Source organism: Euleptes europaea, chromosome 6 (genome assembly GCF_029931775.1).
Source record: "Euleptes europaea isolate rEulEur1 chromosome 6, rEulEur1.hap1, whole genome shotgun sequence".
Taxonomy (NCBI): domain Eukaryota; kingdom Metazoa; phylum Chordata; class Lepidosauria; order Squamata; family Sphaerodactylidae; genus Euleptes; species Euleptes europaea.
Window position 1 is genome coordinate 41,337,579 of NC_079317.1, and position 12,917 is coordinate 41,350,495.

Genomic DNA, 12,917 nt, shown 5'->3' on the forward strand with positions numbered 1-12,917 from the left:
ATTTTTATTGTAATAAAAGGTACTATGTGGATTTGGTTCTGGGGGTTTTCTTGAGCCAACATAGCTACATGGAACCACTTAGAAAATGCCATAATTTAGCCAGTGAAGAGAGGGATTCTAAAACTGGAAGCAAATTACCTGTGCTGTTTACATAACTCTACCCGATTTGACTCCCATTGTCTCATTCGGTTCCTGGCAAGCTGGAAAGCAAGGCTCAAGGGTCACAGGCAAACAGGCAAGAAGAAGCAGAGAGGATCCAAAGGTCAAAGCAGGAGCTGGAGGCTAGGGAGTGCTGGAGCTTAGCAACAAGCTACTATCTAGACAAAAGCACAAGCTGGCTGAAAACAGATGTTGAACCAGGAAATGTTGGGACTTAACTGCAGGTTTATACGGGGAATGGAGAGTCCCACCCTATTCTGTAGTCAGGGCTAGGCCCCTGATCATGCAATGATCTAGAGTTAGGGCCTTGATACTCTCAAGATCTAAAGCATCTTCCTACTGAGAGAAAGAGACTGGAGTGTGGGAGGCCCCATGCTGACAAGTGTGCACTCCTCTACCTGGTCCAAGCTCCACCACTTGCCCTTCGCCTTCTCTGTTCCTAGGGGAGACTCTGGAAGTACAGGAGGTGAACAGGGCCACTCGGGGCTTTCCTGGTTTACTGGTTCCAAAACTTGAATGGAAGCCTGTGTTGCAGAGGTGGCTGGGGGTCTTTTCTTGGAGCTTCTAAAATGCACAAAGCCTAAGGTATAGCAGGGGACCTCTCTTCTTCTAAGGAGTCTTATTCCTAGGTACAGACTAGGCCTTGACACCCAATGACTCTTTACCTAGTCTATCAAATAAATCTCTATTTTTTTCTACACTCATAGTCTTTTTTTGTTATTACCTATCTTCATACCTTTCACTTGTAAATATGGGATACACACACATACTGATGGCTTTTTCATGGCAGTATTCACCAGTACTAAGTACCAGAACCTTTAGGGGTCTCTTCCAAGTTCTGAGGAGGGAATTGGTTAAAATCAGTTCAACCTTATGACTATTGGCACCTTTTTTAAAAACAAAATGTATATATTGTCGAAGGCTTTCACGGTCAGAGTTCATTGGTTCTTGTAGGTTATCCGGGCTGTGTAACCGTGGTCTTGGAATTTTCTTTCCTGACGTTTCGCCAGCAACTGTGGCAGGCATCTTCAGAGGATTAACACTGAAGGAGAGACACTGTCCTTCAGTGTTAATCCTCTGAAGATGCCTGCCACAGTTGCTGGCGAAACGTCAGGAAAGAAAATTCCAAGACCACGGTTACACAGCCCGGATAACCTACAAGAACCAAAAATGTATATATATTTGTTTTCCTTCAAGGAACTCAACATGACATACCTAACCCCACCCTGTTTTTATCCTCACAACTACCTTGAGAGTTATCCTAAGAGAAAGTGACAGCGAAAGGTCAGCCAGCAAGCTTTATAGCTGAGCAGAAAGTGAGAGTTATCTAAGTCCTGAATGGTCTGGGCCCATCGTATCTACGGGACCGTCTCTCCTGGTATGCCTCCCAAAGAGCATTACGCTCAGAAAACAACAACCTGCTGGTAGTCTCCAGCCTGCAAAGTGTCCGGCTGTCCTCAAACAGAGCCAGGGCTTTTTCGGCCCTGGCTTGGCAGAACTCTCTATCCAGTGAGACCAGTGCCCTATGGGACTTGGTACAGTTCCGCCAGGCCTATGGTTGAGGGCAGCAATGGTTTCCCATCATAGCTGGCCTCCCTGCCCCTTCCTCGTCCCTTACTTCATCTGGGTTGATTTGGTGGGGCCCCTGACTACTCTTTCCCGGGCTGGCTGCAGTCCTATGTGCCAGTGAATGGGCGCCATTTGGATTTTAATGTTTGAGACATGATGGTTTTAAATTTTAAATTATTTTTGTTTTATGATATTGATTATTTTATGATGTTTTAATGGATGTTAGCCGCTCTGAGCCTGATCTTGGCGTGGACTGAGAATGGGATTTAAGTTAAAAAATAATAAATAATAGTCACTACATCATATTGGTGTATGGTTTAGGGAAGCAGGCCTGGCAGCCTTATTAAGAAACTTCTGAAGATTCGCCTGACTTACAGCTAGCTGTATATAAGAAGGAAAAGCAAATATAAGATTCCTTAAAATGATCCCAGCATCACCAATGGTCCTGATCTTGATGTTAGCAGGAATCAAATTAGTATATCACCACTAATCCTATTCCCAAATCCATATTTTTCTTCTTCTTGTGAAGATATACTCATGTCAATAGAATGCTATGAACTAAGAATAGTGTGCCACAGTCGATGAGATTTGTCTGAAGACGGAAAGTGCCACAGAGCACTGATCCAGCAGGTAAATATCAAAAGCTTGTAATATTTACATATTAAGAATGCCTGCAATGATCATAAAAGATAGGATATAAAGTTCTCCTGTTAACTCTCAAGAGATAAGCAATTAATCCTTTTTGAGAGAGGAGACATACGAGCTTTGAAACTTCACAAGGTAATCTAAGACTTCATATAATAAGATATGGATGACAAAGATATATTAAGAATAAAAAGAAAGCATTAGTAAGAGAGCTATGTCTCTTCAGAGAATATTTTTCACTAACTACTATTTTATTGGATACTTGGCTATATGTTCACTATGGGGGATAAAACCACAGACAAGATGTTAACAATTTTGGTTTGCCTTATTTATTTTAGATAAACTTAAACCCTGCTTTTCTCCCTAGTGGGGCCCAAAAGGTGGAAAAGGTGGGTATATAATTTTACATCACTGATTGATTTCCCCCCTAAAACAATCTACATGCAAGTCCTGTATATAAACAACATTCTGCCAGGTCATAGGAGGCCTAACAGCCCTTACATTCTGGATCCGTTCTAAAATATGTGTCTACATGCAAATACTTCTTTGAGTAGGAATAAATTAGCTCAGATTAACACAACATTATACTTAAAGGAATTCCTTTTTGTAAACAAACAAGTGAGTGTTGGTTACAAAATTGTACCTGCAACACCCATCATGTCACTGGCGTGTGTGTGTGGAAATGCTAAAATGTTCACTACTTCAGAATGCACAGTGTTGCAAAACATTTCAGATACTGAAAATGTAATTGCACTTTGCTTAATAGAATTCATCTTTTTTTTAAAAAAGATTTTTTTCTTGACATTTATTGTTAGAGCGATGTAATTAACTGCCATGTTGTTCTACTTACTTCCCCCAACCAATTCAGAAACATCATTACTGCTTCTTTATAAATTGCTTTAATCAATCACTATGCATGTGTGACAAATTAATAATCAAAATTTTAGGTATTCATAATATGCATTCCAAGTATAATGGAGATAACTGTATTTAAAATGCTCTGTGAGTCTGCAATATGTATTAACTGAAGAGTAAGCAAAAAGAGAAACTGCTAACTTTGAAGCAAAGTTTTTATGAACAGCATATAACCTTTATTTTATTAAGAGACACTCTTGCAGTGCTCCAATCAAGCATCACTACAGACTTGGTGTCAGCCGAAGAATTAATAAAGTGTCTATCTCAGAGCAATATTTGTCACAAAAGCTAGGGGCAGATAGCAATGCTTTAAAATTGATAGAAAATCTCATACCTGGAGGTCAAATTTCCCTTTTCTCTGTGGGCCAAGCAACTCTCTTACAACCCACATTTGGCCTAAGCCTGATTTTCTCCTACACTAGGTTCATTCCCAACAGCCACATAAACCACAGGTAAGGTTTCTAAAGCTTTGCAGAGGCAAATAGTATTTCATGAAATCATTACATATTTATGACCCTTTGGCCTGCAAGAAATACAACTATTGCCTATCCAGGCTTGGCAAAATTTTAGTCAGGAATGTTGGAATAACCAGGTAGACAGAAGTTAGCCTCCACTTTCTTCTCAAAGAGATTAGGACAGCAAATAGCTCCCATCAAGTAATTCCCCCAATTCTATAGCCAAGATAGCATTAAGAAGAAGTGAAAACAAAGAATCCAATGTTTCATATTCCCAAGAGCCATACCAAACCACACTAAGGCCTTCTATTTGGCTGAGAAAAAACATTCCATAGCTTCCAACTTCCTTCAAACACAAAAACTCAACCCCTGTTTTAATTGTGCTCGGGAACCAGGTGGTACGGACAAACCTAAACAATGTGTATGCATAAAGTTATTGGCTCTTCAGAACTCTGGGTTACAGCCTAACATGCTGGTGTCCTGAGACATTCCTGTCTTTCACTGGACGAAGACTGCAGACTTAGCTGAACACAAGAGTAGGATATAACCCTCTATTCCACTGTATTATATAATTTGCTTTCTAATTATTGTGGTGCAGCTGCTTCTCAGGGAACTGCTCGACCTTCTACCCAAATACACCCTGCATAGTAATGAATGAGATTGGGGGCTGGCTGTTACCCTAGGAGTACATGACATAAGTCAAAGGGACTGCTGGCTACTCAGCTCTGTGCTGCCAGGTGTCCTGCCATGCAGCCATTCTACTTACTGCATCAGAATGTACTTAGTGTTAGATTCAGAACTGTGAACGAGGAAAAACAGGCAGGAAGGGAGGCAACGGGCAGAAGGGATTGGCTGGGCACACACTTTAATGAGTGCATCTGCACATCTCCCACAGAATGCCAGGAAGCTGGAAAGTGAAGCGAGTGGGATCAACTGAAAGCAGTTCAGAGTGACCACAGCGATTAAACAAGTCTGGGTTAGTTAAAACTCCAACTGGACCATGGCCCCGAGAGAAATGGATGCAGACAGCCCAACTCTAGAAGGCAAAAAGTGCAGGAGATGCAAGTTCCTGGGACCAGAGTGACTAGGTTAAAACATGGAAGGAAACACCTGTGTCAAGTACCAAGGCTAAAATATACCTCCCCTCAATCCTTATTTTTTCATTGTTTCATTCTCAGTGGGGTCATGAGTGAATAAAAATAGACTCCTAAGCTATTTTGTGCACCTACACACTCCTACTACGATATCATTCTATTTATTTGCCTCTCTTACAGTCTCTTGCAGAAACTCAAATCACCCATCTCTGAAGACCTGCAACATATCAGTGCAATTCTGAGAAGTTACACTCTTCTAAACCCACTGAGTTCAATGAGCTTAGAAGGGTGTAAATTTGCTCAGGAGTGCACTATAAGTGGCTTGGGCTAAGAATAACATTTTCCCAGGAGATCCACATTAGAAAGGTAAAGGTGTGCAAGCACCAGGTCATTACTGACACATGTGTTGACGTCACATCCCAACGTTTACTAGGCAGACTGTGTTTGCGGGGTGGTTTGCTATTGTCTTCCCCAGTCATCTACACTTTACCCCCAGCAAGCTGGGTCCTCATTTTACTGACCTCAGAAGGATGGAAGGCTGAGTCAACCTTGAGCCGGCTACCTGAAACCGACTTCCGTCGGGATCGAAATCAGGTTGTAAGCAGAGCTTTTGACTGCAGTACTGCAGCTTACCACTCTGCGCCACAGGGCTCTCATCCGCATTACCTGTTCTTTATGATGTAAAAGTAGCACTAGGGCTCTGATACACACTTGGAATAATTATGACCTATTAATCTTAATTGTACACCAATAAAATGTCTTTGATATCAAAGTACAGACTGGCAGACCATGCATACGATCAATTTCCAGACTATAGTAATATCTAACCATGAGGTCAGCCCTGTTAACCTTGATTCAACAAAATACATGGAGTAGAAATATAAATGGTTGAAGGACTGGTAAAAAATCCCCTGAACCGCCCAAATTTCATAGGAGGATATATGCTAGCAACTAACTTCAATATTATTTTATATGAAAACAATATAGTAGAAAGTGCAACACATTCTCACCATAAGAAAAAAAGTTCAGAAATCACCCAAACCCCAATATGAGAGATTAAATTTCCTCAAGCCTTTGAACTTGAGAAGTAATGAGAAGATAAATCTACTCTCTAAATGTTGCGTAACACATTAACGCCTTTTGCTTTCTTGCTTATTGCAATAATTTTCACTTGCTAAGCACATTTAACAGGGATAATGCTTTTTTTTTTTTTGTCTGAGAGCTCCTGGTAGCAAGCTAAACACTGTATAAAATCCAAACAGAAATTTGTCACTATAATGTAATGCCAGTGCACGTTACCTATTATAAAGTTTCCATATAATCAAAACTGGAGTGAAAACTCTGGCACTTCTTTTTTTTTTTTTTTGGATGAATCAAAGCTCCCATCAGCAACTGCATGCTGGTATCAGTCACATGTTGTTAACTTAGTAAATGCTAATGTGATGGCACTATACATTATCCATCTTTAAAGAAAGGCAGTATCACCCAAATCTGAAATGTATATATTGAATGCTCACGTTATTTCAAACATATTGGAAGGGAGAAGCCAACATTCTACTCCTGTGGTTATACTCAATGTATAACCTAAAGTAAAGCAGGATACATTACCATTCCATCTAGAACACGTTACATATATTGGTTTCATAGCACAACAGGCAGATACATAAAAGAATATATTTAATCTGCTACTCTATGAGGTCTGAATAGAAAAGTTTATACAGCTGCCAAACATTGCTTTTCTTGAGTTTAAGTATCCAAGGAATTATGGCACTCACACACCACAGAAACAGAAAACTGTACTCTAAAGTAGAGCCATATCTGGCCCTACCATTTAAAGACTGCAATTATAGACAAAGTTGGGCCATTGTAAATGTCATGCTTGACCAGTAAGTGATGTACATGGGGATGAAATGCATTTACTGAAGGCTCTCTACTGGAAAATCTCAAAGCTAACAATGATAGATTCTTCCCACTGATCTCTTAAAAATGTTGTCTCATAGGTAAACATGAGCGTTTATTGAATCTAATATTTACTACATGCACCTTGAATTCAGTAAAATCATCCCTATTGCTTACTGTTCTAAATACAGTTATTTTATGTAAACATGACACTGTGATAAGGTAGCACCTACACCAGCACAGGGTCACGCAGACTCCAAAGGAGTTCCCCCCCTTCAGGAATGGGCTGTAATTCTGTTAAATTTTACACAAAGAAAAATGAACATATAGCTAATGATGTGACACAGTAAACCACAATGGAGGAATAGATTTTATATCCTGAAACTGATGGTAAAGGACATTTTACAACATTGCCTGTTGTTGATGTGGAAGTCTATGAATCTCTTATCTTGGATGCAATAAAATGCATTAGGAATATTAGATCTGACCAAGTTAATTATCTTGAGATCTTTATTTAATATTTTATATCCTTGCTTCAATGTCTGGGAGCCCCTTCAATTCAATATATTATGTCATAAAGCAAGATTAAGGTAATACAGGCTTGTTATATTGATCAAGAGAATGAGGAGACTGAAGAGAGTTCAGTCATTCAAGAGTTCTGACAATTGCCCATAATATTAACAGCCCTACAGTTTTTCAACAATGGGTAACACTAGCAATAAGATCTAGAATGCCTTAAACACACATACATGAAGTTGCACACTCTGCTAGTCACTTATAAAAGCTACCTTAACAATAGATTTCCCTTTGTCTTTACTGGGATTTACATATTGCTGTTTTCCTGTAAAGAAAATTCAATTTGTCTTCATGCAGGATTAAGGGGTTCCTATTTCACACACAAAACTGGGATGCCTGATTGGGGACAAGTCCTTGTTAAAGCTTTCTACAGTCACAAGTGAAATTCCATTATCAGGGAAAATCATTAACAGCACCTGTGTCAAGGAACTACATTTTTTTCTCAGCTGCTGGAGTACAATTGCATTTTTAGTTGCTAGGTAACAACCAACTCAGTATATACTATAAGCAACATGGACAAGGGAAACTGCCATCTGCTTCCCATTTGGGAATTCCATTGACTAAACCAATAGTGCAGCTACTGCAAAGAAGGAGGAGGAGGAGGAGTCATCCTTGGTCTCTGAGGGCCTAGTTTGCTAGCGTAGCAGGTGCTAACACCAGCAACATGCCATTTTATGTGTTAGAAGTAAAGCGACCTTGTAAGTATACAACACATAAAGGCCTTCAGAGCCCCAAGCACATTAAGAACCACTTTTTTAAAAAAAGTACTTAACATATACATTCTACCCTAAATATTATCAGAAACCCAAGATTATTCTCAGTATTATATTTACAAATAATTCTGGTGTGCTGCACTTATAAATGATCAACCATGAATTTGGATTCGTCAGAAATTTCCACTAACAGAAGAGGTTTCTATCACGGCAGTGAAACTTTCTTACCTCCCCTTCCTTCTGCAGCCCAAACTGCTGCTCATGAGGGAATAGGGTATCAGTAAGAATAGAATGAGAGGGAAGTCAGAGGTCTGCTGCGGAAGAAAGAATTGGCAAAAACTGCTGTTCCCTTCTCCTTATGGAAGTCCTCAGTTGGATCCAAACAAAGATTCACCATTATGGGAGCCAGCCTAGGGAATCACTGGCCACGCACGTGCCCACCTCATCCTTTCCCCACTTGTCTATGACTGGGAAATTAAACACTTAAAAAAAAGAGAGTAGTTTTCTGTTCTCTCCAAATCATGAAATATATGGTTTTCCTTCTGCCCTCTAAACAGGATTCCACACTACAGATGTAAAGTTTTGAAGCCACTGGGAGAAGGGGGTGGGGACTTTTTTAAGTACTTTCTCATCAAATCTAAACTTATTTTACTCCTTTAACATAAAATGCATAATATATAATTTCGCATATAAAATTGTATTTGCCATATTTATGTGGACAGGATTCTTGGAAGCTTAAGACCTACCACCTGCTTATATGACCCCTGCCCCTCCTGACTGCTTAAGGCTGCCGGGGGGGGGGGGCTGGCAGACTGAGTCTGGGAGTCCATAAATGGCTTCCTGAGACACAGGATGGTTGGTCCTGTCTCAAAGCGGACTCCCTCCTAAAGAAATCTACTCTGGACCATTCTTCAGCAAGGTGACTGAATAAGTGGTGGCTAGCCAACTTTGGAGATACCTGAATGAAGCAGATTGTTTAGATCCATTCCAATCTGGTTTCAGGCCTGGTTATGGCACTGAAACAGCCTTGGTCACCCTAATGGATGACATGCACCAGGAAATGGAGGAGTGTGTTCCTGAACATTCTCAGCAGCTTTTGATACCAACAATCAAGGTATCCTTATGGTTTGCCTTTCAGAACTGGGACTAGGAGGCAATGTTCTGTGGTGGTTCCGGTCCTACCTCAAAGGTGGTGCTGGGGCACTGCTGCTCTGCCCCTTGGCCTGTGGGGCTCCCCAAGGTTCCATCTTGTCCCCCTATGTTTTTCACTATCAATGTAAAGCCTCTGGGAGAGGTCATCTGGAGATGTGGCCTGAGCTGCCACTAATATGGAGATGACACTCAGCTCTATCTCGCGCTACCAGCAGATCCCAGGGAGGGTGTGGAAACCGTGAACAGGGGGCCTGGAGGCAGTTCTGGAATGGATGAGGGCTAACCAGATGATACTTAATCCTGAAAAAACTGAGCTGTTACTGGTGAGGGGAAGGCCCAGGAAATGGGTTATCCTCTGTTCTGGATGGGGTTGCACTTCCCCTAAAGAAGCAGGTTCGTAGCTTGAGGATGCTCCTAGACCCAGGCCTCCTGTTGGGAAAAGGCCAGAGGTGCCTTTCAGCAGCTTCGGATGGTAAGTCAGTGGCCCTTACTTGATAGAAAAGATCTTGCTCTGTGGTGCACACCCTGGGAACATCTAGATTAGATTACTGCAATGTGCTCCGTTTGGGGCTGCCCTTGAAGACTGTCCAGAAGCTATAGTTGGTACAGAATGCTGCAGCCAGAGTGTTAACTGGAGTGGGTCATTGGGACCATATCGCTCCAGTCTTGTCTCATCTACACTGGCTTCCAATTTGTTTCCAGGCTCAATTCAAGGTGCTGATATTGACTTTTGAAATCCTACACAGCCTGGGACCAACATACATTAAGGACCACCTTCTCCCCTATGAACCTACCCGCTCACTCTGGTCATCCTTGGAGGCCCTGCTTCAGTTGCCCCCACCATGTGAGACTAGATGAGCATTAACCTGAGAAAGGGCCTCCTCTATTATGGCACTAAAACTTTGAAACTCCCTACCCTGGGAGATTCATCAGTCTCCCTTTACTGATGTCTTTTGCCAGCAAATGACTTCTTTATTTTGTCTGGCATACCCCCAATAACTGCTATTGACCCTCCTTCTAGTGTTGTTTGTTTGTGTGTTTAATTGAATTTTATAACTTTAACTATATTTTTAATTGGGTAATGTTTTAATGTTTTTATGTTCACCACCTTGCAGACCCTAGTTGGGTAGAAAGGTGGCATAAAATGTTTAAATTAATTAATTAATATTTATGGAATTTTGAAGTACTAAATTTCCTCATTTTATACAATCAAAACTGAATATATCAAATACATATGTGTGTGTTTGTATGTGCGTGTATGAGTGAGAGAGAGAGAGAGAAAAAAAAGATACAAACTGCTGCAATCTATGCTATTTTAGCACATTTAGCTTCATTTTGCCATCTGAGATGTAGGGAATAAAATTTGAAAATGCAAAATAACTTTTTAGTAAAACAGAGATGATGTGTTATTTGGATAGAAACATTTATGCAGTTGCAATAATTACTAGCAGCATCAAACTGAAAACAATTAACTCTTCGATAGCGTATTACTAACATACATATTACAGACTATTAATGGCAGAGTAAAGTAGTTTCATTTAAACAGTGAACATACCTTTGAAAATAAGATGTATATGTCTGCAATATATGCAAGAATTATTATCTAACACTGCAGATCATCTTCCATAAAAATCTTCATACTACATATTTTGATTAATTATTTCACTCATTCCAAAATTCACTCATTCACTCATTTTGTAGGAGTTCTTTCAGAGCTTCCCACTGGAAAAATGGGGGGGGGAGTCTTTGGAACAAAACCACCCCGCCCCATTTCCAGGACTCTATTTTAAACCATTGCTGATTACTGGTTTGGAAGGCAGGTACAACATGCCACAGTTTGGAATTTAAATGCTGCAACAAACTACAGTTTGCAACAGAAACATTTCATTTCCTTGCTGTGTGTGATGGGAAGAACCACATAAATCATACGATTCCTTAGGCTCATTCCAAAAATTACAGATTGTGTAAAACTAACCACTGACAATGCACATAAACACACACAAAAGGCAAAAGCCTGGATTCTTAGAGTTAGGCATTTGGAAGGAATTAAGGCTGGAACTAGAAGACATAACTACAGCAATTACACATCCCCTTTTCCACAACAACTAACAATGTGTGTCATGATATCATCACACAGTCTCCCTGTTCATCACTCCATTAATCACTACTCATGGTAGGGCAAACTACTATGTAATGAAATTAAATAATCTGTTGTGGGGAGTAGACGGCACAGGGTTCTACTGTAACATCCAGTTGAGCAGTTTAAGGATGCAGATATTGTTTAAAATAGTAAATTCCATTGTTGTTCTCAATAATTCAAGTTATATTTTCAGTACTGCAGTTGTTCTTTAATATGCTTTTGTTAGCTAGTTTTTACTGCTGGCTAGAGTGTCAGACTAGAACTGTAAGACCTGGGTTTCATATCTGAAACATGGCAGAAGTTCGCACTCAGGACTGTCACTCTCTCTCGACCTAACTTGCCCCACAGGACTTCTGTAAGGATAAAATTAGGGAGCACCATGTACAAATGCACTGAGGTCCATGCAGGAAAGAGATAAAAACATGTGATAGATAATAAGCACTTTTTTCTCCACAGCCTATTTTTGTAAAAAACAACAACATATATTTCCACAACCCCTTACCTGCCTCAGCAGTTTCTCTATGGCTGACATCACCATGAGGCCTCTCCAGACAATGGGTACAGTTTCTTCTACCAAGAAACCCATAGACATACTACAGGGGTAAAGCAAACATATTTTTCAACTTTCCAACATGATCAAAGCAGTAAACAAAGCAAGCATGTAAAACAGATCAATTTGCTTACCATGCAATTCCATAATTGACAAGAGGTCTCATCAAGTTCTCTACAATGGAAATATTTAAAAAAAAATAGTTATTTCATGCCCATACATATTTAAGCCACCTGCCCTGCTTGTGATGATGTTTAGAAATTCAAACCAGCTATAAGAGGAGCATGCATTCCTTTCAATTCTGCTGCAAAGCCTAAACCCAATGCAGACATAACGTTTAATCCCGGTAAACTACCTAGAGCAAATAAACCATGGTTGAGACCTCAAATGTACAGCGAAACCAGCTTGCCTTGTGGAGATGAGACCCTGGAGATATCAGAAAGACCTGCTTGCCTGCTTCAAGCAGAGCTACTAGATAGGAAATTACCTTGATCATAGGTTCCTGGATGATCAATCAACCTGACAATTAATGGCAAATTGTATAATGGCAGTAATGGCAAATTGTATACGTTCAGTTATGCAAATTGAACGTCTAATACTGGCTGTTTGTGAATTTTGGCTCGTTAACCATAAAAGGTAATTGACCCCTGAACAGTTTTCCCCTTGAGAAATCCTGTGCTTCTAGCAAACCATACCATGTAGCCTGTATTGTTTATATGAAAAGCCAGAACAAAAGTCACCGCATAAAACAACCGTTTCCTGTGCCAGGGAGAGATGATACTGAAGCCTTCAGCACTTTTGGTTTGGTGCTTTTGCTCTACACTAGCCAGGAATGAAGTGACTGGAACCTCATCTCTCACTACTACATCCCTTTTTCTCTTGTGCTTCAGTATTTTCAGCAATACTGGACGTTCCTATCATTTCTGAGTAAGCCAAACACAAGTTGCGATTTATCAAGACAATCTTCTCTATGTGTTTGAAAGTTTAAACCAAGTCTCAAGCCAGTGCCATCCATGTATTTGTTCAACAGTCCCTTAGACTTCAGGGAGG

The 12,917-nt window shown here is 40.3% G+C and overlaps 1 protein-coding gene across 3 annotated transcripts in view; it reads right to left on the reverse strand.

The window, feature by feature from the left end:
• Positions 1–12,917, reverse strand: part of NUBPL (NUBP iron-sulfur cluster assembly factor, mitochondrial) — a 79,798-nt gene that overhangs the window by 34,056 nt on the left and 32,825 nt on the right. Inside the window, exons 4-5 of one of the 3 annotated variants that reach the window (XM_056850843.1) lie at positions 12,002–12,041; positions 11,820–11,910 (exon numbers count right to left, since the gene is read on the reverse strand). The exons of 1 other annotated variant lie outside the window; for it this stretch is intronic. In XM_056850843.1, coding sequence (XP_056706821.1) covers positions 11,820–11,910; positions 12,002–12,041 — 131 coding nt within the window. The remainder of the gene's footprint in view (positions 1–11,819; positions 11,911–12,001; positions 12,042–12,917) is intronic. One more of the 3 variants, XM_056850844.1, reaches the window with a different exon arrangement.